Source organism: Hyperolius riggenbachi, chromosome 1, assembly GCF_040937935.1.
Source record: "Hyperolius riggenbachi isolate aHypRig1 chromosome 1, aHypRig1.pri, whole genome shotgun sequence".
NCBI lineage: Eukaryota > Metazoa > Chordata > Amphibia > Anura > Hyperoliidae > Hyperolius > Hyperolius riggenbachi.
Genome location: NC_090646.1, coordinates 547,222,947 through 547,249,529, shown reverse-complemented (window position 1 = coordinate 547,249,529; position 26,583 = coordinate 547,222,947). Strand labels below are relative to the sequence as shown.

The window sequence follows — 26,583 nt, the reverse complement described above, 5'->3', positions numbered from 1 at the left end:
GTCAGGCTAATCCAAGCTGACAGTGCAATGGGCACAGTGAACTGGGTGAAGGAGGCATTTATAGACAAACAATGAATGACTTAGAACAAATTTCTGTGTGCCAAGCGTGCGTAAACACTTTCCCCTGATTTCATACCTGTGCACGTGAAAAATTGCCATGCCATTTGCCCTTAGTCAAAAGATTATGGGCAGCTCAGAGACGGGCTGATGTCGTGACAGGAGTGGGGATGGTGAGTATGAAACATAATAAGTATTTGAACAACTCTTGTTGTTCATGGTTGACACCTCTGCATTTTACCTTTTTTCAACTCTTCCACACATTGAAGCAAATGCAGGCACTTAATAGTGTCTAAGTAGTCCACTTGTTTTTTTACTGATTAAAGTGCACATACAGTATCTCTCTGTTCTTCCGACCTACTTTAACATTGACTATTCCATGTGGCTGCCAATGTAATCTACACATTATTAATGTCGTTTATTGTTGTAGGATACCGCAGTCCATTAAAGGCACAATTTACTGCTACGGTATTGCTGAAGGTGGAGAAAAAGAGTGGGAGTTTGCCTGGAATGTTTATAACAAGTCAGCGTCTGAAAATGAAGATGGATGGGAGCAATCCTATCTAAAACATGGCATGAGCTGTACAAAGGAGCCATGGCTGTTGTATCGGTAAGCAGAGCAAAAAACAGATGCAGTTCACCAGCTTCAGGGATATGTGGCAATATAATGTGGGGAGTCCTAATTAGGCAAAAGGTCCATCATTCCTCTACAAACAGTCCACAACAACAATAGTTCCATCCAGAACTCGACCCCAAAACAGCGGATATATATCCAAATAGTATTAATTTCATACTGCGGAGGTACAACATAGCATTAGCAGACACATGCAGAACAAAGAATGCAACCGACTAAAATCCAAGCCATCGCTAGCCTTGAAAATAAACCTGAGTGTGTGGTGGAAAACAACAGAATCGGAGGCCATGTACCGATTGCATTATTAGCTGCCACAATGCTCTTCTTATTGATGGGAATGGCAGTGGATTGGCATTATGAATTGGGATAAGAAGGCACATTTTATCATTTTGATCTTACTACGAATTGGCCTATTTTTGCTTACCAAACTCTTTTGCAGAAATCACGCATCTTCACATTAAAATTCGCCTTCACACATTTCCGCAAATTCACCGGTAGATTTCAGAGAAATTGCATTGAAAAATACCACCGACTTTAGGGGTTAATAACATAGCCCCCATTAATGCTAGAATCACCAAATTTGCTAGGTATGTTGAGAAGAACAGTGGGAACAAGGGGAAAAAATCTTTCGAAAAGACCTCAACGTTTTTGAGAAAATCGATTTTAAAGTTACAATAGGAAAAAATGTTTTTGAACTGTAGGTAAATGACAGGAAAAGTATACATCAGTAGTTAAAACATATGTATATCAACAGGAAGGGCATTGAATGTCTTGCCAGGGTTTCCTGATGGTTGCCACCATTGACGTCACTGGCGTAACAATAGGGCCTGCAGCCTCTGCTCCCACGGGGGGGCCCTGGGGCCCGCTCAGTGCCGTTTTGTGGGGGCTGGAGGGGTGGCAGCATGAGGGGAAAGCCTTGGCCACAGTCGGCAGGGAGAGGGGAAGTCCCCCCCCCTCTCCCTCACCTCGGGGCTCTCCCCTCTGCGCTCCCCTCCAGCTTAAGTTACAGTGTGGGCAGCGGCGGGCAGATACATACCTTCCGTACGTTCCACCGCATACTCCTCGCTTTAGCGTCTGTTGTCACTTCCGGAAGTGACGTCACTTCCGGAAGTGACGTCAGATGCTAGAGCGAGGAGTATGTGGTGGAACGCACGGAAGGTATGTATCTGCCCGCCGCTGCCCACTGCCCACACTGTAACTTAAGCTGGAGGGGAGCGCAGGGGGAGAGCCCCGAGGTGAGGGAGAGGGGGGGAATTCCCCTCTCCCCGCCGACTATGGCCAAGGCTTTCCCCTCATGCTGCCACCCCTCCAGCCCCACAAAACGGCCCCATTCTGCAGGGGGGCCCGGTGGGGCCTAGTTACGCCCCTGATTGACGTCAGTTTAATTCACAAAACTGCTTTGGTGAAAATTCATGAACATTATCGATAATTTGAGGACATTCTTGTGGCACTGCCAGAGGTGTTCTCACTCATCCCTATTTATGAATCAATGATTTCTGAATGCCAGCAGCATACATCATAGCTAAGAGACTTTAATGTCTGTATTTAAGTATGTTTAATTATCTATGAGGCACAAACCTTGTGGACTTTTTTCCAATACAAGGTTAAACAGCTAACTAAAGTAACAGACACATAAAACATTTCTTTCTCCTTAACACCACATGACTTCATCCTTTAAAAGGAGTCTTAAAGAGAACCCGAGGTGTGTTTAAAGAATGTTATCTGCATACAGAGGCTGGATCTGCCTATACAGCCCAGCCTCTGTTGCTATCCCAAACCCCACTAAGGTCCCCCTGCACTCTGCAATCCCTCATAAATCACAGCTGTGCTGTGCGGCTGTGTTTACATCTGTAGTGTCAGTCTCAGCTGCTCCCCCGCCTCCTGCATAGCTCCGGTCTCCGCCCCCGTCCCTTCCCTCCAATCAGCAGGGAGGGAAGGGATGCAGGCGGAGACTGGAGTTCTGCAGGAGGCGGGGAGAGCAGCAGACTGACACTATAGAGATAAACACAGCCAGCTCTGACAAGCTGTTTGTCAGCAGCGTGGCTGTGATTTATGAGGGATTGCAGAGTGCAGGGGGACCTTAGGGGGGTTTGGGATAGCAACAGAGGCTGGGCTGTATAGGCAGATCCAGCCTCTGTATGCAGATAATATTCTTCAAACCCACCTCGGGTTCTCTTTAAGTGTAATTAAAAAACAAACAAACAGATACCTAAGGAGAGGGAAGGCTTTGGATCCTATAGAGCCTTCCCATTCCTCCTACGGTCCCCACGTTCCAGCGCTGGATCCCTCGTTAGCAGATCCTGAGAATGCTCTCTCTGCTGTGGGAAGACATGCTGCTCCATACTGCGCATGGGCAAGCAAGCATTCTTGCGCACTTGTGCATGCACAGTACGGAGCGGCCCTTCTTCAGGAGCCGAAGCCTCCCACGGCGGCGGAAGTTAGCATTCTCTGACCCATTGGTCAGAGACTGCTAACGGGGGATCCAACGCTGGAACACGGGGATCATGAGAGGAACGGAAAGGCTCTATGGGACCCAGAGCCTTTCATCTCTGTAAGTGAGTATCTGTTTTTTTTTTAAAGGGGAACTTCAGCCTAAACAAACATACTGCCATTAAGTTACATTAGTTATGTTAATTAGAATAGATAGGTAATATAATCTCTTACCCACCCCGTTTTAAAAGAACAGGCAAATGTTTGTGATTCATGGTGGCTGCCATCTTTGTCATGGGGGCAGCCATCTTTTTGGTTGAAAGGAGGTGACAAGGAGCAGGAGACACAGTTCCAACTATCCTGTGTCCTGATTACCCCTCCCAGCTGCACACGCTAGGCTTCAAATGTCAAATTCAAAATGTAAAAAAAAAAAAAAAATGCACCAAAACAGCAGAAAGAGAACAACAAAATCAGAAATCCCATCATGCTTTGCACAGCATCAGGGTAAAAAAGCCCGGGCAGTTTTCTTCTGTGCAGCTAAAAATGAGGTTTGTATAAGAGAAACAAAGTTCTGATGCTGTGAAACTGTTAAAGAAACACAAAGCCTTTTCAGTGCTGCTGAGTCGATTTTTAGTCCGGATGTTCACTTTAAATTACACTTCAGACTGACTTTAAGGCCTCTTACACAGTAAGACGTTGCATTTGATGCGACGTTAAGGTCGCATAACGTGCCCCTAACGCAATGCATTGAAAGACTATAACTTGGACGTTATTTAGCCTTGCGTTTGGTGCGCCGTTTTCGTTGCACAGTGATAAAACGAAAACGGCGCATGCGTTAACAAAAAAAAAAGAGAAAACATTACTGAGCATGTGCAAACAGTCTAAAAACGCAGCTAAAAACGTGTATAACGCATAACATGCAGCACTTTCATTTAACGTGCAGCGTTAGACACCAACGCAATGTCAGCACTGTCAACAGCCCATTGATTTTTCATTGCTGTAAGTTATTGTGCGTTATATGTTGTTGTAACGTGCGACTGTAACGTCGCACTGTGAAAGAGCCCTAAAGCTATATATACAGTATGTACACTTTTTTGGTTTTTCTTAGCAAAAGCAATTATCCCTGATAAAACATAGTATACCAGGTATTTCCAGGGACTTCACTGCTGTACCATTACAGAAATGTTTTCAGAGACATTAACACTACACCATCAGGAACATAAGCATTACAGCCACACAGACATTTCACTTCAACACCAAGCACATTATCAAATACATCACCAGTCACATTTCCAGGGACAATGCTCACCATACCTTAAAAAAAAAAAAAATCTCCAAGAATTGTCCCATGAATGAATAACTAATTATTCTCTGTTTTTTTCAGCTATGTGGAGAATCTCATTGCTAAAAAAAATATACATGCTATAATGGGTGCATTCTTGGATATGTTTAAGAATGATATAGGAAGACACATAGCCTGGGAGTTCCTGAAGGAGAATTGGCATCGGCTAAATGAGCTGTAAGTATGAACCTCAGATGTCTGTACGGCAGATGAAAAACCACAGAATCCAGGCTTATTGCCTCCAGTCTGGATCCTGTGTTTTTTCTTATTATTATAATTCTTGTGACCAGGGTTATATCCAGTGCTCTCCTTCACTTCCTGCAACCATTATCAACATTTACACAGCTTATTCTGGTGTGTGCATGGTGCACATGGATGTACGGTATATTGTAGCTCTCTTGTGGGACTAGTTTGAAGCACTATCTCTCCTAAAAAAGGACTCTAGGATAGGGGCTCCTAATTTCTTGATAGGCCCATCCACTGTATGCCTGCATGCTTGCACCATGCAAGTTATAGGGTCAGAGTATAGACACAAACAAAGTTTGGGGAGCCTATATGTGGCATATTTGACTATGCAAGAAAATGTATTCTTTTGTAATGATGACCCCAGATGAATAGAAGCAACTAGAGGTATGCTGATATGGCATCCAGAGATGAGTTCCCCAGGTCTAAAAATGCCCAAGAAGCTACTGGGGAAGAGCAGAAGACTAGTATGAGTAGAGGAAGAGCTAATGATGCTGATGGATTAAAGGCAAAAGGACATCCAAATGATGAGTGTAACGATCGGTGTCAGCAACCAGAGAGAGAATCTGATCCTTGGCGATCCGCAGTATCCCGAAGAATACAGATATACCCGATTATTGAGGCTCTGCAGAATCATCAATAATTAGATATGTCTAACCTCTAGACACCTGAGAGAGTGTAAGTGTTTGGTGCAACAGTAACAACTCTGAGTAAAGAGCTGGCGGCCTATACTCCTGAGGAATTCACCCCTGAGCGGTGGGTGATATTCCTGTAGCCTGTGGACCCCTGAGCGAGGGACCAAGGCTGGGATGCAGGAAGCCCTGCTGCTAATATGCAAGGTTTTGCCCTGAACTGGGCTAACGTAACACAGTAATAACACAACCTAGTCTGGGGTGTGAGGTCCGTATTCACAACACCCTGGAACTAGTCTGGAGCATAACATAAATGATAATACAATTCCCTAGTCTTGGGTGTGAGTTCCGTGATCATCAACACCCTGGAACTATGCTAGAGAATACACAGAAGATGCACAGTATTCCTAGTCTGGGGTGTGAGGGCCTTGATCTCAACACCCTGGAACTGGTCTAACAAATAATACAATACAATTAGTACTTTAAGCTATCAAGAATCTGACTCAGTGTGGATTCTCAGCTCCAGCCGGTTCTGGCACACTGTCGGGTCTAGCTAAGGTCTGAGTGCCTTCACGCAAGTGTTAGCAATGGCAGACAATCAGCAACTGACAAGCAGCAGAATATATAGTTGCTGGACTCTGCCGCCCCGCCTGAGCCATTCAGCCAATCATGAGTCCTGCAGGAATCAGCTGATCTTCCTGATCAGCTGACACTTCCCCTGCTGGTATAAAGGTCCCGAGTTCAGGCCCGCGCGCGCGTAGCTCTCCATCTGCCTATGTGCACTAACAGACCCAGCCACACCAAGCGCATGCTGCTGCATGCAAACCGCCTCGTTGGACGCGTAAACAGCCGCTTTGCTGTCAGGACATGCGGCGGCTTTTCCACATTCCACCCTACTACCAGACACGTGTCCATGCGTGCAAACCGCCGCTTTGGACACGGAGTCAGCCGCCTCGCTCTTGGCATATGCGGCGGCTTTTCCGCGTTTTCTCACAGTACCACCCCCCCCCTGAGGAGTGGACTCCAGACATCTCCTTCCTGGCTTTCCAGGATGTAAGTTAGAGAATTTTCTTTTTATCTCATACTCAGGCCGGCCATCAATCAACCCAGGGAGGGAGGGAGTGGAATCCACCTGCAGTGCTGACCCGGGCGGGGACACAGGAAATGATTTCTTGTCAGCCTGTTTTTTCGGTGGTAGAATGGTTTTGGGCCAAAAAACCCTGTCTAAAGTGTCTGCTTTGGGGCTTTTGCTATCAGATTTATGCATGAGAGGTAACCGTGAGAAACAGGAACCATTAGAAATAACTGTACACTGTCCTGCCTTTCCTGCAACCTGTATCCTGGTTTTATCCACCTCACCCTTCTTTAAACAGTGCTCATGACAATGGGCTGACCAGTTCAGTAACTGTCCTGAAGCCCAGTCAATCAGTGGAGAGTGAAGTTGTAACCAGGGCATACCGAGAACAACAGCAGAGCCTTTCATCGGCAGGACCAGGAACTGTAAACTCTCTGCATGCACTGCCCCTAAACAACATGACAGTAGGGGGGTTTGGGAAAGAAACTGGGCACTGCGCAATGGAGAGTCGTCCACTGCAGTGACCGAAATCTGCCGGTCGGGTGCAGATAACGGTATCCCCAGACTTTTGGCAAAATCGAAATCGATGAGGTTCGCTGACGAACTCGAGTCCACCATGGCTTCTGCGGACTTGGTCCAACCTTCCCACGTAACCGAACAAGGAAGGATCAGCCTACCATCGTTCAGGGATGAACCCTGCTCACCTATGATTTTGACTAATCCTAGGCGATAGCTTTTGTCTGGCCTAGTGGAACCATGTAAAGCGTTCTTCTTTGGGCTCCTGCGACTCTTTTCCCCCAGACTCAACCTTGTGTACCCAATTTGCATAGGTTCGCCTGGAGGTGAGGGAGACCGAGAAGAGTCATGTAAGATAGACCTTCTGGCCACTCTACCACGAGCCTGTCTCTGGTGGCGCAAACGGCGATCTATCTGTATGGCCAAAGAGATTGCCTCATCCAATGATTCGGGCTCAGGATGGCCTATCATTACCTCATGAATAGTATCTGACAACCCGGCCAAAAAACAGTCTAGGAGGGCGAATGCGTCCCATCTAGCCGAGACTGCCCACCTCCTGAACTCCGCAGCATAATTTTCCACCGGACCTTTGCCCTGACGCAGAAGCTTGAGCTTCCGTTCAGAAGTCGAGGCGATGTCTGGGTCATCGTAAATCATAGCCATAGCCTCAAAAAATTCATCGACCGAGGTCAGGGCCTGATGCCCAATAGGAAGACCATATGCCCAGGTCTGGGAATCCCCTGACAACAGAGTCTTAATGAACGTAATTCTCTGTGCCTCGGTTCCAGACGAATTAGGCCTTTACTCAAAGTATGATAACACTCTATTTCTAAAGTTCCGAAAATCAGATCTGTCGCCAGAAAATTTTTCAGGTACAGGCATACGTATGTCTGTGCTAAGAGGAGATCGCACTGATTGAAGTTCTGAAATAGCCCCAAATATCTGACATATCTGGGTCTGTTGGTTCAAAACTGCAGCGGAAGGTTGGTTTACCACGGTGGTCAGGACTTCAACATGGCTATACAGTGCGTCCATTTGGGTTTGGTCTGCCATTCTGTAACGATCGGTGTCAGCAACCAGAGAGAGAATCTGATCCTTGGCGATCCACAGTATCCTCAAGAATACAGATATACCCGATTATTGAGGATCTGCGGAATCGTCAATAATCAGATATGTCTAACCTCTAGACACCTGAGAGAGTGTAAGTGTTTGGTGCAACAGTAACAACTCTGAGTAAAGACCACCAGAGGAGCTGGTGGCCTATACTCCTGAGGAATTCACCCCTGAGAGGTGGGTGATATTCCTGTAGCCTGTGGACCCCTGAGCGAGGGACCAAGGCTGGGATGCAGGAAGCCCTGCTGCAAATATGTAAGGTTTTGCCCCGAACTGGGTTAACGTAACACAGTAATAACACAACCTAGTCTGGGGTGTGAGGTCCGTATTCACAACACCCTGGAACTAGTCTGGAGCATAACATAAATGATAATACAATTCCCTAGTCTTGGGTGTGAGTTCCGTGATCATCAACACCCTGGAACTATGCTAGAGAATACACAGAAGATACACAGTATTCCTAGTCTGGGGTGTGAGGGCCTTGATCTCAACACCCTGGAACTGGTCTAACAAATAATACAATTCAATTAGTACTTTAAGCTATCAAGAATCTGACTCAGTGTGGATTCCCAGCTCCAGCCGGTTCTGGCACACTGTCGGGTCTAGCTAAGGTCTGAGTGCCTTCACGCAAGTGTTAGCAATGGCAGACAACCAGCAACTGACAAGCAGCAGAATATATAGTTGCTGGACTCTGCCGCCCCGCCCGAGCCATTCAGCCAATCATGAGTCCTGTAGGAATCAGCTGATCTTCCTGATCAGCTGACACTTCCCCTGCTGGTATAAAGGTCCTGAGTTCAGGCCCGCGCGCGCGTAGCTCTCCATCTGCCTATGTGCACTAACAGACCCAGCCACACCAAGCGCATGCTGCTGCATGCAAACCGCCGCGTTGGACGCGGAAACAGCCGCTTTGCTGTTAGGACATGCGGCGGCTTTTCCGCATTCCACCCTACTACCAGACGCGTGTCCATGCGTGCAAACCGCCGCTTTGGACGCGGAGTCAGCCGCCTCGCTCTTGGCATATGCGGCGGCTTTTCCGCGTTTTCTCACAATGAGGTACTCAAATATAAAAATCAACACACATTTACATTATAAACCTATTGTTTACATCCCACCCTCCCAAAACTACCCAAATAAAATGTTTAACCACTTCTCTACCACAGGGTTTTTCACCTAAAAACCACAGCAATTTTCACATTTAAGGGAGGCAAGGGTTAATGGGCTTAATGGGGGTATAATTTATTTTAAAAAAAACTCACTGATGCTGATCACTCACTAATGCTGTGTTAGTTATCTGAGATCCTCTCACGAGTGATCTCAGTAACTGTAACAGCATAGAGACTGATGCAATGTTTACACACATTCTGCATGAATGAGCACCGTCATTGGCTTTGTGAACACATGTTCACATCAGCCAATCACGGACCAGCGGGTGCCCGACGCGTATGCACATCCGCGTGCACGCGGACGCGATTGCGCACAGCAGCAAAATAAACAGGAGTTGCCTATCTACGCCTCTGTGACTCAGGTGAAGTTTAAAGGGGCGTAGATAAGCGTGGCAGAGGTTGTTAAAGGGACTCCGAGCAGTGCAGAAACTATGGAAAGATGCATATCATTTTAAAGCTCTGTTTCTCCTCTTTCCAATGATATATAAACCACCACCCTACGCCTTTTAGTTTTCGCTATTTTCGCGATTGAATTTGCCGCGGCCGCGATTTCGATCGCGAAAATAGAGAAAACTAAAAGGCGTAGGGCAACGATTTAGGTGTCGTCAGAAAGAGGAGAAAGAGAGCTTTAAAATGATATCCATCTTTCCATAGTTATATTGTATTAAACAGGGCGACTTTTTGTCAAAGTCAGCAGCTGCATTCAGCAGAATGGAGCTGCTGACACTGGGGAAAGTGTCGTCCTCTGTAATACAATATAACTATGGCATGATAGATATCATTTTAAAGCTCTCTTTCTCCTCTTTCTGACGACACCTAAATCGTTGCCCTAAACCTTTTAGTTTTCTCTATTTTCGCGATCGAAATCGCGGCCGCGGCAATTTCAATCGCGAAAATAGCAAAAACTAAAAGACGTAGGGTGGTGGTTTATATATCATTGGAAAGAGGAGAAAGAGAGCTTTAAAATGATATGCATCTTTCCATAGTTTCTGCACTGCTCGGAGTCCCTTTAAGTGGTTAATATAAAAAAAAACAACATGTAAATAAAAAAAAAAAACATGTAAATATTTACCTAAGGGTCTTTGTAAATATCAATGTAAAGATGATATATTTCTACATTTTTTTATTTTAAACTTGTAAATAGTGATAGATGTAAAACGGAAAAAATGCACCTTTATTTCCAAATAAAATATTGTCGCCATACATTGTGATAGGGACATAATTTTAACGGTGTAATAACCGGGACATATGGGCAAATACAATACGTGAGTTTTAATTATGGAGGCATGTATTATTTTAAAACTATGATGGCTGAAAACTGAGAAATAATGATTTTTTCAGTTTTTTTCTTATTCTTCCTGTTAAAATGCATTTACAGTAAAGTAGCTCTTAGCAAAATGTACCCTCCAAAGAAAGCCTAATTGGTGAGGGGGCGTGGCCAGCAGCCGAAGCAGATGGACGCACGCTAGCTCCGCTCTGCACCCTCCGGCTGCATTTGCCCGACATATGCCAGCCATAGCACACCCAAAAGGCACCTACTAGCCTGGCGAAGACCCTAAGCATACCCAGCACCCAGATGGGCGGCCGCCGAACCGATAAAACCGTGGAAAACGAGGTTCCTAAGCAAACCTCGGCCTCCAGCAGCAGAACCAAGATGGCGCACGGACAGCGGGAGGCGGCCTCTCCAACCCAGTCCAGGAGTGAGAGCAGTCTCGCCTCACAACAACAGCACGGGGACCGCAAAATCCAGAGACAGCAAGCCCCGGCAAAGACACCCGGGAGCAAGTCGCAGCAACTTTCCTCCTCCTCCGCCAAGACGACCAAGATGGCGCCCGAATCCCCGCGCGCTGAGTCCCCAAACCCGACATCTGAGGCAAACAGCTCAGTTTCCACTTCGCTGTCAGTACAAGACCACCGACGGCCCGCGATAACTGTACAAGGTACTGGGGACATTGCAGATAGGGACAAGGTCCTGTTAGAGCAATTTGAGCAGATTTTACAACGGAAGCTAGACGAGGCCTCAGCCCGTATAACCCACCAGCTCAAAAGAGAAATAAGAGAGATTGGGGCCTGAACAAACGCACAAGAGCAGAGAATGGACAATGCTACTGTGGTCTTAGAGGCACACGAAAAAGATATTGAGGCAGTGCAAACCGACACGCAGTCGAACCAACTCAAACTAGAGGATTTTGAGAACAGGGCCAGGCGGGTCAACCTCCGGATCCGCGGGATCCCTGAAACAGTAAATGACCTCACCTCAACCGTCACAGCTCTGTTCCAAGAACTGGACCCTACCATCCCAATAGAAAGGTTAGAATTTGACCGGATACATAGAGCCCTCACTCAGCTGAAACCTAACGGTCCACCTCGGGACATACTAGTCAAACCCACCTTTTATAACACTAAAGAAGCTTTACTGCGTGCAGCAAGAGATAAAGGAGATTTAGCCTTTCAAGGGCACTCCTACCAGTTATTCACAGATTTGGCCCCAGCTACAATCCAGAGGAGAAGAGCTATGAAGCCAATCTTGCAGATCTTGATGGCGCACAAAATAAAGTACAAATGGGGGTTCCCCGTTAAATTGATATTTACTTATCGCGATAAGCAAGTGGCAGTGACAACCCTTGAAGAGGCACAGCAAAAACTGGAATCATTACATTTATGCCTACCTGCTGACTCCCCTGCTCGCAGCACAACATCTGCACGCTCCGCGCCTTTATGGGAGACGGTTAAGGCACGCCGCACCACCTCGAGACGGCGTGATCCCTCACACTCCCCCTCTAGAATGTCAGATCCAGGGTGAAGCAAGGTACTGCTAGGTTTTGAGTTCAAAACAGCTGGGACCCCCTAGCACTTGCTTTCAATTCTAAACCACTAGAGCTTTACTTCTTACCAAACAGAACCTCAATGGACACTAGATAAGAAACTTTTCCCACTAACAAGATAGAAGTTGGTTATAACTATGTCTTCAGCAAGATTTTGTTATTCTTTCTAAGCGCCTCTTTGCCTTTGTTACAGGAACTCTCGTTTTAGTATTTACAAACCAGGTTGTGCATTTTACTGTTATCTGATAATGCCGTAGATCCTCAGTTATTCAGTTGTACAGTCTATTTAGCAGTTCAGGTACACGATGGCAGGCATTCAATCTTTAATTGTTTATGTTTTTATGCTAAGCTATGCAGCCGGAGGAGGTCACTGGACCCCCGCCGTACGTTTAGTCAATTCCCAAGTACTACTGGGAATGACTCTGGCCCTCCCTGTGTCCTCCAGACACAGCGACAGCCCTCTACTCAAAATGTTATGCTTCCCTCTGTTTGGTCTCCTTCCAGAGGGACGCGCCTTAATGTTGCTCTTTTCTTTTCTCTGTGTTGTACTCCTCCCCACCTCCGTTTCCCACCCTTCACCCTCTTACGTCCCCCACACTCTTTCGAGGTCACTTGCCCCAAAAGCAGGGAAAACATGCAGAGCTTCCACAAACCAAAACAAACACTATGGCACCCTCTGACCCACCAACGGGGCTCACAATAATATCCCACAATGTGCAAGGCTTCAATGCTCCACAGAAAAGAACTAAGGCTTTTAATTACTACAAATCCTGTAGAGCGGACATTGTCTGTCTACAGGAAACAAGGTTCTCGGTCTCCTCCCACCCCTCCTTCCTCAGTTATCATTTCCCACAGACCTACAGCTCATGGGCACGTGAGAAGGTGAGGGGGGTGACAATAGCATTCCGCAGAGGCCTACCATTTAAATGTACAAAAAGTATATCCGACCCAACCGGGAGATATGTACTTTTAGTGGGATCATTGGGGGACTTGAGTCTCACTCTGGTCTCATATTACGCCCCTAATACCTTCCAGGAACGCTTCCTCTCCCACCTAGTGCAAGTAATAAATCAGCACAGTACAGGAACTCTTATACTCTGTGGCGATACCAACGCAGTATTGGACGAGGGCCTAGATAGATCAAAACCTACAAGTCAACCTACTTTGCCCAAACCCACCGGAGCACCAAACCCTTCAGCAATTAACGATCTGTTCCGGTCACAAAACCTATTTGATGCTTGGAGAGAACTTAACCCCACTACTAAAGATTACACATTCTACTCCAATCCACACAATAGCTTTTGCCGAATAGACCACTTTTTCCTACACCAACAACTCCTCTCCAATGTAACCAAAGCTAAAATTCTCACGGTTACCTGGTCTGACCACAGTCCCCTTTTAATTAACCTATCATCCCTGGCCCCCAGGAAATTAAGCTATAGATGGCGCATGAATGACTCGCTGCTCTCAGACCCAGACTCTCTGGACAAAATCCGCACTTACCTAGAGGAATACATAGAGGAGAACGGGGAATCGGTTACGTCCCCTATTACGCTTTGGGAAGCTCTAAAAGTGACAGTGAGAGGACGAATTATAGGCTTAGCCTCATTTAAGAAAAAACAAAGACAGAAAGAGGTACTTGACCTCACTGCTAGATTGGAAAAAGCTGAAGCAGCGTGGAAGAATAACCCTATTCCCTCTCTGAAGAGGGATAGGGATCTTCTACGCACCCAATTAGATCTTAGCCTCACTGACAATGCGGAAAAGCAGCTACGATGGCAGAAAAATCGTTACTACAGATGGGCTGATAAATGTAGCACTTTACTGGCTAACAAATTAAAGCATAGAATATATAAACCTCCCACGCTGTCAGTTCGCCTACCCACAGGGCAAACTACTTTAGACCCGCAAAAAATAACGCAAGGCTTCCACAATTTCTTAGGCAAACTGTACTCCTCCCCAAACCCTCCTCCCACAGGGGAAACTAGATCCTTTCTAGATTCCGTGGTCCTCCCCCAAATCCCAACAGACCTCATAGACCATCTAAACCATGATATCACATCAGAGGAAGTTAAACTAGCAATCAAGTCTCTCAAGATCTCTAAAACCCCAGGACCAGATGGCTTTTCAGGTCTGTTCTATAAAAAATTCACAACAGCTTTGAGTCCTCTTCTTGCCCCTCTTTTTAATGCTTATAAAACAGGCCAAATTCCACACCCCAGCTCACAACAAGCGGATATAGTCATGATCCCAAAAACTGACCAAGAACCTCTAGAACCACAGCAGTTTAGACCTATATCTCTATTAAATATAGATCATAAACTGCTGGGGAAAATCCTGGCCACTCGAATTAATAAATTTCTCGTAGAAATCATACATAAAGACCAATCTGGCTTTGTGCCTGGGCGACAAGCGTCAGATGCCACCTTACGGACAATTCAAATAGCTGAACTACTGCAAACGCGAAGGATCCCTGGCGTGTATCTTTCGCTTGACATTTATAAGGCATTTGACCAAGTCTCTTGGGACTATCTATACGCAGTGTTGGATAAATGGGGATTAGGAGGTCCCTTCACCACCTGGATCAGAACTTTATACTCTAACCCATCTGCTAGTATCCTCTATGCAGGCTTTGCATCCCCCTATTCCAAATCCACAGAGGCACCCGTCAGGGATGCCCCTTATCGCCCATTCTCTTTATCATGGCTATAGAACCCCTGGCCGCTGCTATTCGTCAACATGAAAATATAAAGGGGGTAGAACTAGCAGGAGTTCAACACAAATTGAACCTCTTTGCAGACGACCTATTACTCTTCATCACGCAGCCACAATCTACCATCCCAGCACTAATGTCCCTAATATCCCAATTCTCCCTAATCTCGGGACTACAGATAAACACCAACAAGTCCAAAATGCTCAACATCACTTTATCGCCAGAAATCTGCCAATCCCTAAAAACCCAATACCACTTTGAAAAGGCTGATCCCACCCTAGAATACTTAGGGATCAATCTCACTTCTTCATACGAGACACTCTTCCGACACAACTATTACCCGCTGGCCAAGCTAGTCACAAGCTCCCTAACACAATGGTCCTCCTATGGTCTATCCTGGTTGGGTCGGATAAACTCCATTAAAATTACACTCCTCCCTAAGCTCCTATATTATTTCAGACTGTTGCCCGTCCGAATCCCCCCTCACTTTCTCAGAATGCTGCAGAACAAGCTCAATAGATTTATCTGGAATAATGCCTCCCCGAGAGTATGCAAGAGTACGCTATATGTACACAAAAGGGAAGGGGGACTTGGAGTTCCTAATCTCTCGAACTACTATAAAGCGGCCCAGTTAATCCATTTTCTCGATCTGTATAAAGGACCCAGCATGCCAGCATGGACCCTGTTTGATATACCGGCAGCCGCACCTCAATCAATCCAAACCCCCATATGGCTGCCCAAGCAATCTCGCCCTGCAGGCCTGAATGTAGTGATGCGTCACTGTCTCTCAGTATGGGACACGGTGCGACATTCCCATAACTTAATGTCTCCAACTCTTCCACTTTTATCATTCATAGACAACCCCCTGTTCCTTCCAGCCTATGAAAACCCGAAAAGCTTTAAGTGGTGGAGGGACCAAGGTTTAGAACAGATCAAGTCACTAACTAATAGCTCTGGCCTACAGTCATGGGAAGACTTAAGAGATAAATATCAAATTCCACCTCAAGAAAAATTCCGTTACTTTCAATTAAAGCATTGGTTGAAATCCCTTTTTCCGCCACAAACCCAATTTCCGATTGTTCTCTCCAGATTCGAGAGACTCTGTGCACTAGAACCCTTCACTAAGGGAGCCATCTCATCACTATATGCACAATTGAATGACCCACCAAGGTCATTCCAGCACAACTATGTTAAAAAATGGGAGTCTGATCTCAGAGGGGCCAAAACGAAGGATGAATGGGAGTTGATCTGGTCCACCACATCCAAACTTTCACTAAATTTGGCCTTAGTAGAAGCTTCCTACAAGGTAATGCAAAGATGGTACTGGGTCCCGGCTAGACTCCGACACATCTCCGGAACAAACCCAGGATATTGTTTTCGAGGCTGCCAAACAAAAGGAGACATGCTCCACATTTTTTGGACATGCCCAATGATATCCAGATTCTGGTCCCGTATATATAGGATGCTGCAGGCACTATTCAACAAAGTAGTCTCCAGAGACCCATGGCCAGCCCTCCTACATCACAAAATAGAATCTCTCACAAAACATCAAAATATGCTAACCCATTTCATCTTTGTGGCAGCCTTGCAGACAATAGCAAAAGCCTGGAAAACACAATTTGTTTCCTTCGAGGAAGTGAAAAACAGAGTTTCAGCCTATATGGTCCAGGAACAGATGGCCGGGGTCTTGGAAGATAAAGTAGTAAAGTACCATAAAATTTGGGATACATGGGAACATTACATTACCTCAATCTCCGGCTAAAGACTCGGTAAATCCTCCACTGGTAACTCTCAATCTCCTGCGGACTGTGGCAGGGACCTCGAACCTCCCCCCCCCCCACCCACCCCCCATCTCCACTACTTATCTTACCTCCAGCTTTCTCTCCTTACACCCACCCCTGTATGTACTTTGTGTGTGTGTTTGTTTTGTGGGGCCCAGGCCCACTTTCCAGAACAGAGTCAGGATAGTTCCTGCGGAATTCACAAATCTAGCAGAAGATGGAAAATATGGAACTCAGCCGCGCTATAATTATTCAATGATGTACACTGACTTTTCTGTTGTGATATGCAGGTTTCTCCTGCACCAGTTTCATAGAATGTTAAATATAAAATTTTCAATAAAAATTTTGAAACAGAAAGCCTAATTGGTGGTGGAAAAAACAAGATATAAATCAGTTCATTGTGATAAGTAGTGATAAAGTTATAGGCTAATGAATAGGAGGTGAACATTTCTCAAGTGAAAACGACGGAACGCGAATGGGTTAACAATATTCCATATGACTTCGCAATACAGGTGAAAAATAGATTTAAAGGTTTAGATCTGGTAGACAGAATGCCTAAGGAAATATGGACAGATGTAGGGAATAATATCCAAGAGGTTGCAACATATGTGTAACGATCAGTGTAACACAGAGAGGGTCTGATTATTGGTGATCTGCAGTATCACCAAGAATACAGATACATACCCGATTATTGATGATCTGCAGTATCACCGATAATCAGATATATCACTAACCTCTGGACACCGGAGAGATATGAGTGTTTTGGTGCAAAAGTAAATACTTTGAGAGCCTGGAGAACAGGTATCAGAGCAGTAGGCTATACTGCAAAAGAGAACAAGTGCCTTCCAGTAACCTGAGAATCTCCCAAAGGGAGGAGACAGGCCAGGAGATGGAAGGACCAGAGCGTTAGTGACACCAATAGGAGAGTGTCACTAATGATCTGTGAACTATCTTTAAGGTAGGGAGATAGCTCTCGGGGTCGGGCAAGCCAGGTCGGCAACACACGGACAGATAAGTACAAAGACAGGAGACAGATTCAGTAATCCTAAGACATGCAGAGTTTGGCAACAGAATATCAGATATAGCGAAGTACCAAATCAGTAATCAGAAGAGTGGTCAGGAAAGCAGAAGGTCATAACAGATAATAAACAATGCCTAGTCTTGGTGTGAGCTCCGTGATCATCAACACCCTGGAACTAGTCTGAAGTATAACAGAATGATAATACAATTCCCTAGTCTGGGTGTGAGGTCCGTGATCATCAACACCCTGGAACTAGTCTGAAGTATAACAGAATGGTAATACAAGTCCCTAATCTGGGTGTGAGGTCCTTGATCATCAACACCCTGGAACTAGTCTGAAGTATAACAGAATGGTAATACAATTCCCTAATCTGGGTGTGAGGTCCGTGATCATCAACACCCTGGAACTAGTCTGAATATAACAACTGGTAACACAGAATCTAACAAAAGGTCTGAGTGCTTCCACGTAGTGATCGCAACGGCAGACAACCAGTGAATGACCAGCACCCAGCATATATAGCACAGCGCTCTCCAGCGCCTCCCCTAAGTGCTGGACCAATGGGAACTGGTTGAATCGTCAGCTGACCGGCTTGGTCAGCTGACTCCCTTCCGGCTGTCATAAAAGTTCTGCCTCTCAGCGCGTCCTTCTGAACCTGTGTGGACTATCAGTCCCAGCCACACCAGCCATGTGTTGTGTACCACCCGCCGCGCTGGACGCGGAACCAGCCGCACCGCTATCGGTTCATGCGGCGGTTTCTCCACGTTCAGCCATAATGGTAGATGTAGGCCTACGCATGCAAACCGCCGCGTTGGACGCGGAATCAGCCGACTCGTTCTGAACACACGCGGCGGCTTTTCCGCGTTTTCTCACAATATGAGATCCCAAAACGAAGAAAGATAAAGAAGAAAAGATCCCAAAAGGAAGAAAGATTAAGAAGAAAAAATGGTTGTCTACTGAGACTTTAAAAGTTGCTGAGGAAAGGAGGACAGCAAAAGCCAATAGAGACAAATAACATTTTGCTCAGCTGAATGCAGAGTTCCAGAGAATTGCACACAGACAAGCGATCTTTTTAAAGAAACTCTGTAACAAAATTTTGAGCCTTATTTATTCTATCCTATAAGTTCCTATACCTGTTCTAATGTGGTCTGGCTTACTGCAGCCTTTCCTAGTTGCACAGTGGCTGTATTATCTCTGTTATATGATCTAATCTTCTTTCCTCTGTCGGCTCTGTTGGGCTCAAGCAGTAAGGCTAGAATGTGCTGTGCTGCTTGTGATTGGATATAAGCTATACACACCCTCTCCAGGCCCCCTGCACGCTCTGTATGACTCACACACTGAGCTACTCTCAGCCTATCACTTGCTATGTCTTTTGTTTGTAAACACTGCATAAAAATGGCAATTACAAGTCAGGATTGCAGCAGGGAGTGGCAGAAACAGCACAGAGGGGCCCAGGAAAACATAATGAATAGAATGGTATGCTTTTTATTGAAAGAATTTTAGAGTACAGATTCTCTTTAAGAATATTAGCAAGATCAATGTAACCTTACATGTAAAAATGGGAATGGTGAAATACAAAAATGGAAAGGATCTGACAGAAGCAGAAGATGTTAAAGGAACACTATCAATACCCAAGTATTCTAAAATGACAATGTACAAATAATGTCTATGTAGCAGTGTAAACATTTTCCTACATTCATGTTAAATATCAGAGACAAAAGCTTTAATTTATTGAGTGTAAGATTTAGCTATATTGGGCCAAATTAATTGCAAAAGGGGTGTCTGCTTAAATGCACAGCCAGTGTTGCATATCAGATTACAGAGTATTTTTTCACTGAAAGCAGAAAAAGTATGAAAAGCTGTGGTGTCACAGACAATTACAAATGTTTATAACACGTTACATTTCCTGTGCTCTCTTCAGACATTTCAGTCAGAGACACAGGGTACAGCAGCTGCAGCTATTGAGAGCTATCTCTCACACACAGAGTTACACACAGGGTTCACAAAGGAAGTGTGAGGGGAATTTCCCCTCCCCTCATGGTTCATTCAGTTTTGGCGTCAGTAAAGTGTGAAAGTATTTTGATAACAGTAAACAAAGAGGTTGCCAGTGAAATGTATACACCAGTACTTAGCAGCACTTCCCAAACAATTCCTATCTCAATTGAAAAAACATGGTGATCAATAGTGTTCCTTTTAGAAGAGATGTCAAGAATATACAGAACAGCTGTACAAGAAGGACATAGACAGTACTTATACCTGGAATGCATATGCCGAACAAGAACCAAGCATCCTGATGAAAGAAGTCAAAGGAGCATAAGAAGGTCATGCTAATATCAAGGCTCCAGGAAGTGGTGGAATACCAGTAGAACTTCTGAAAAGCTTGCATGATTGCATTTGCAATATTGCATTTAAACTGTGAGGCCATGTTCACTGTGGTGCTTTGCAATGCAGTGTAAGGGGCACTTTGTAACGTGGCTGACCGCACAGTGATGCACCACTTACTGTGTACTGTACTTACTGTATATATATCTATTCACAGATATGTTGCGGTATAATGGGTTGGTAACACAGTAAAAGCAAAGCATATTTTTATTGGCTGTATGCTTCACCAGACTTGATGCAATGTGAGCATAACGTGCAGTGCCAATGTTCCAATTAATTGCATTGTGTTCCTGCTGTCACAGGGTACACAACAGCTACTGTGAATGTGGGCAAGACTCGGCCTTCCACCCACTCCAAACCTACGCATTAGGTAGTTTAGGAGAATCACTCACACATCCTTATGGTTATCAGTTTGCTTACTTCCTGTGTCAGAGCTCTTAAAAAAACTGACAAGCGAAAATGATCTCACCTGGCTATATGAATATAATCTCACTTTATTTTATGTGCCGACATTTCTTTGCTCCTGATCCAACTGGTGATAGATGCAAGTGGTATTAATTAACCATTTCTGCCGCCCGGACGTGAAGCTCACGTCCGGGCGGCTGCTCTGCTGCAGTGTCGCGCTTCAGCTGATCCCTGGTAGCCATGGGATCAGTGAACGGGAACATGGTTCCTGATCACTGATCTGTGTCCCCAGCAGAAAAACCGAAGTGCTCTTACAAGAGGCTTCAGTCTTTCTGCACGTAAAATTTTCCGAGTCATCCTTGTGCTTCCGGTTAGCGAGAAGCACAAGGAGAAAAAAAAACCTGAAGGTGGCCATCTTGTGGCCAAATAGTAAAACTACATCTGCATATTTTTTACATTACAATTTACACATATAGTAACATTAAAAATTAACTGTTTATTTCCCACACCAAAATATTACCCAAATAAAAATTTTTATGGGAAAAAAAAAATTACAATAAAATAAAAAAAAAGACATAAATAGTTACCTAAGGGTCTGAACTTTTTAAATATGCATTTGAAGGGTGTATATTACGAACATTTTTATAAAATTATAAGCTTGTAAATAGTGATGGACGCAAAACGGAAAAAAATGCACCTTTATTTCCAAATAAAATATTGGTACCATACATTGTGATAGGGACAAAATTTAAATGGTGTCATAACCGAGACAAACGGGCAAATAAAATACATAGGTTGTAATTATGGTAGCATGGATTATTTTAAAGCTATAATGGAGGGAAAACTGAGACATAATGAATTTTTTCCATTTTTTTCTTATTAATCCTGTTAAAATGCATGTATAAAAAAATAATTCTTAGCAAAATGTACCACCAAAAGAAAGCCTAATTAGTGGCTGAAAAAACAAGATATAGATCAATAAATTGTGATAACTTAAGTAGTGATAAAGTTATTAGCGAATGAATGGAAGGTGAAAATTGCTCTGATGCATAAGGTGAAAAATCCCAGCGGGCTGAAATGGTTAAGGGTGGATGAATGGTATAATTTTCACATATTTTACTGAGGTGATAAGTCATATCAATCAGCTCAGAATCCTGCCTTTTGCACCAAAGTAATTTTATAAATTATTATTTTTTTATGTTATTTATTGTGTACATATTTTGTAAAAAAAAAAGTTTTAAAAAACAGCGTGCTTCTCCCTGACTCTTTCAAACGTAAGTATCCTATGCACCTTGGTATTGCCATAAACATCTGAGCCAACCAGCGCGAGGCTCTGCCTCCTGAACAATACCAGCTTCATGATCCATGACATAAGAGGCTCTGCTAGAGGGGATACAGAAAGTATTGCTCATGTTCATACATTCAAGAAAGTCATCAATGGCACTTTCTATGATCCATTCACTTCAAGTTTTGTTTATGTTTACACTATGCCTAATGTGACTGTACTTTGAAATAATGTATAAAATCTTTAATGGTTTAATATATTTATATTATATTAAATACTATTGAAAATATATCCTTTATATGTGGACTTTGTGAATAATGTTCTTGATGTAAAGATGCAGTTGTATTTTCCAGGTACTCGACTAGTTCTGGACCATTTTATGAATCGTTATTACCAGACTTGGGATGGAAAGCTACATCAGAGCTGCAGTTCCAAGAGGTGAGGCTATAAATAAATTACAGATATTGACAATTCCCGTAAAATTCTGGAATGTCATTGTTATTTAAAGCATGTACAATTTGTAAAGTATATTGACTAGCCCTTTCACCCATGCAGCCTGTGTATAAATATTGGACAAATCCAGAAACAATTTTCTGCCTTGTTTCTGGGCTGCTGTGCCAATCCTCTGCCTTTAATTAGTTTCTTAGACACAGATCTGGTGGTCAGACTATGCTCTGGCTCTGCTGGAAGCATACTTGTTGCAGGTGTGTAACCAGTAGAGAAAGCCTGTCAGCAGATGCCGGCATCTCATCTCATCTCAAAAGCAACATGTAGCTTCTATAAGCCATTTGTTGTTGCTCTAGTTGCATTTGAATGCCAGCCAAAGCCACTGAAAGCCAACAAAAGCCCATAAAATCCCAGCCCTTTCCCTGGCTTCCTGCGAAAGCACAGAAATCTCAACGCTTTCAAACGTTATGCACTGAAAGCCATTAAAAGCCTCCAAAAGACATTAAAAGATTAGCTGTAAACACTGGCGTTCTTGAAAAAAAAAAGGTCAGTCAGTGAACGTAGAAGCTCGTCAGAGGGCCATGTGAACCAGCACTGCATTCCAATAGATACCGTCTTTCCCCTAAATTAAGACATCCCCTGAAAATAAGACATGTCTTATATTTCAAGCATGCTTGAAATATAAGGCATTCCCGGAAAATAAGGCCTAGCTATGCTCCACCCCCGAACCCCCCCTTTCCCCGCAGTGATGCCGCACCGCCGCTGCTGCTACGGTAGTTTACCTCCTTTGCTGCTAGCCTACCTCCGGCTTACGCTGTACAATATGCAGATCTCAGATCAGCGGGGATAGGCGGCTAAAGCTGCATAGTTACAGCGCTGCCATATACAGGAAGTAAACAGAGATCACTTCCTGTATAGAGCGGCGTTGATACTGTACAAGTTTAGCTGTCTATCGCTGCTGATCGGAGATATGCATTACGTACAGCTAAGCCGGAGGGGAGCTAGCAGCAAAGAAGGTAGACTACCGTAGCAGCAGCAGCGGTGCCGGAGGGGGATCCGATTTGCTGGAGGAGGGGGGCCAGCAGCAGCGCAACACTCTGGATTCAGATGCGCACTGTGTTCTGAAGTCCTGATTCTACTGGATGTCCAAGCTGAGTCACTTGATCTGCTGTTTAACCTTGATTAGCATGGAGAGAGGTGTTAGTGTCTTCGGTGGGGGGAGGGGAAGGGAGGGATGTGCCTATATACACTAGCTACATACTAGGGGTTTCTGGCTATATACTGGGGGTGAGAGGGTGTCTGGGTATACACTAGGGATTTCTGGCTATATACTGGGGGAGATCTAGCTAAATACTGAAGGGGTATCTGGCTACCACAACAAAATATAAGACCTCCCCGAAAATAAGCCATAGCACATATTTTTAAGGAAAAATTAATATAAGACAGTGTCTTATTTTCAGGGAAACACGGTATATGCATGTTACATATGCGTGAATCAGAAGCTACTAAAACAAAATACAATAAATATGACACCCACAGTCGATTTTTTAAAAATATCTACATCCTTGAGACTTGGAAATTTGACTAGATAACGAAAAGTTCACTCTGCAAGGATGTTTAAACAGTGTAACAGACCGTAGAGAGATTTATTTATATAAAGTACTGTCAGCTCCTTTATCAGACTTACGTAAAATATTCTCAATGGATTATAACCTTCCAGCTCACATCATGCTTGTGTTTGACTTAAAGAAAACCTGAACTGAGAACTAAAGTCAAAATAAGCATACACAAGTCATGCTTACCTCCAGAGTAGTCTACTCCTCAATCTCTTTCTCCTCTCCCGTGTCCTGTATGTCCACTGTGATCAAGGGATTTCTCCGTCCTCCATTTTGAAAATGGCCATTACCCAATAACAGCTTTCTGGTCAGCACACTGTTAAACTGTAACATCGCCCACTTGAGCCATAGGGAAACATGGACATTACCGGGCATATCAGTTGTCCACTCCGCTATAACTGACAGCAACTGATGTATAAATGACAGCAACTGATATATTTCAGTTCTGACAAAATGTTGTCAGAACTGGAAGGGATCAGTGTCAGAAGAAAATGGTGAGCTTCTGAGAGGAACTGAGGGCAAGGTTAACTATTTAATGTTCATTTGAAGTTACCTCATGTGTTTATTTAAAAAAAAATTACTCAGTACAGGTTCTCTTTAAAGCAAGATGTTTGTAAGAGAAACTGTTGGCATAGACTCCTTTACTGATGGGCTTGATTAGAACCTAGGTTTTCAATATGTGATACATAAAATTGGTCGGGGAAGGGGGGTGTGGAACGCAGCCAGAAAAAGAAGTGGGTCCTGGGCAGCAATGATGGGCCGGAAGAGGATCGGGAAAGCCTCTTGACCATTCAGAGCCTGAGGTAAGTTACCCCTGAGCCATGCTACAGTGGATAAGGTTAGTGCAAATATGAAAAAGAGTAGTGGCAAAGAAGGGATTTCAGTTAGTGCTAGGCATTGTAAATTGGGGCATTGATGTTGGGCACACAGAAGGAGGTGAGACATACCTAGACAGCTTGTGATGACCCAGAATAGAGGACTAAAAGAGATGGAAAAACCCTCCTACTAAAAAGCAATGCTCAGTGTAATTTGTTTTCTTAAAACACAAGGTATTTGCGATAATTCAGCTTTAAGTTAGCAATTGTGTTTTCCCATGATGCATCACTCCTGAATATGCAAATTATGGATGTGAGCCTAGCTTCAGAGGCATACAGAGATAATTGGCATATTTAGGAGTAATGCATCATGGGAAACCAGAATTGCTCACTGAAAGCTGAATACCTTCTGTTTTAAGAATGCAAATTACAAAGAAGGAGGCGAGGTTGAGGTTAGACTAAAGGTGGCCATACATGGTACAATTTTTTCATCCAATCTTACCAATTCTATGTAGTATAAGGGAACTGCCTAAATTATCCTTTCAGTATATTGACTTACTTTACCCTTATACTACATAGAGATGGTAAGATTGTATGAACAAATTGTACCATGTATGGCCACCATAAGTGAGATGTGGAAGAGTCGGGGGTCCTGAGGACACTCAAATACAGGTCCCTGCTGCAAGTATCCACTGCTCAAATAATAGGTATTGACACTCAGGTCAAGCTTCATTTAATAAATACAAAGTCCAACATGTTATAGGTAACCTTGATGAAGGGGGACCCTGCGAGGCCTCCGAAACAATCGTCGGTACTATTGTGGATATAATGGCTCAATAAAAGACCGTACTTTACTTGGAACACGGAGTGCTGGTATACTTGATGATTTCATTTAATAAATCGTTTTCCCAGTTTTCAGTGTAAATGAATTTGCTTTGCTAATGCATTTTTGTGTTGTTTTGATTTAACACTGACATCCTTGTATAAATATTTCCATATTTCGGATATATGGAAAGTGTAACTCTAACGAGGGCTACATTTCCTATGACAGATGCAGCTCTTTATTACGACGACGATAGAAGAAAGTGAGAGAGAGGGTGAACTACTGAAGCTGGAAAGCAGAAAGAAAGCTCGCTTAGAGTGGCTGACTGTTGTGAATACGAGGATTACTGACTGGCTACAGAAGAACACACTGGATTCAGACTTCTGACAACTCTCATACGCAATGCTGGGTCTGGGAATTTATACCATTTTTCTACAGATTTTTCTTGTGTATAAAATTTCCATCTATTTTTCATCTAGACTGCCAAATTCACATGATATATATTTTTTTACAAAGTGTAAGAATGTGATTAAATTTGCGCTGATTTACAGTTTTGTGCATTCTCTCTCTGCAAATGAAAGTTAAGATATTAAGGGCTTGATTCACAAAGCGGTGCTAACCTACTTAGCACGTCTAAAGTCTTTAGACACGCTAACCAGGGTGCTAAGTAGGTTAGCACCGGATTTCTCAATCAGATCACGCGCTAACTTTGCGCGCGCAAAGTTTTACGCGCGCAAACTTTTATGCGTGCTAAGTCCCATAGGCTTTAATGGGCACTTCGCGCGGAGCGCCCTGCGCTCTGTGCAGTACGCGCGTAAAGTTTTGTGCGCGTAAAGTTTTATGCGCGAAAAGCTTGTTTAGACATGCTAAGGGGGTTTTCACAGGCGTGCTAACAGTTAGCACCACTTTGTGAATCAAGCCCTAAATGTTCAATTATGAATGACATATAATTAGTTATGCAGAGAAGGACATCCGGTGAAACAGGTAAGTACGGGACATTCAGCTGTTATAATTATGTTAATGAGTTTTCCAATTTATAAAGTAAAAGGATGCATTATATGCAGGCTGATCAGATTATGCCAGCACTGTCTTAATATCACTGTCTTAATATCAGAAAACCTTGTTTGACTTTCCACAAGGGCTTACTTGATTTTGCCACTGAGGATTCCCATTAATCCAAATTCAAATATGCTGATGCTCGGACCTGCAGTCCAGGGGTGTAACAATAGACCCTGCAAGGGATGCAGCTGCAGGGGGCCCAGAAGCCA

General features: G+C 44.1%; 1 protein-coding gene across 1 annotated transcript in view; it reads left to right on the top strand.

The window, feature by feature from the left end:
* Window positions 1-25,865, top strand: part of LVRN (laeverin) — a 188,877-nt gene extending 163,012 nt beyond the window's left edge. The window contains exons 17-20 of the mRNA XM_068247159.1: window positions 488-667; window positions 4,506-4,640; window positions 21,968-22,052; window positions 25,544-25,865. Of these exons, the coding sequence (XP_068103260.1) occupies window positions 488-667; window positions 4,506-4,640; window positions 21,968-22,052; window positions 25,544-25,702 (559 nt within the window). The 3' untranslated portion in view covers window positions 25,703-25,865. The remainder of the gene's footprint in view (window positions 1-487; window positions 668-4,505; window positions 4,641-21,967; window positions 22,053-25,543) is intronic.
* The last annotated feature ends 718 nt before the right edge of the window (window positions 25,866-26,583 follow it).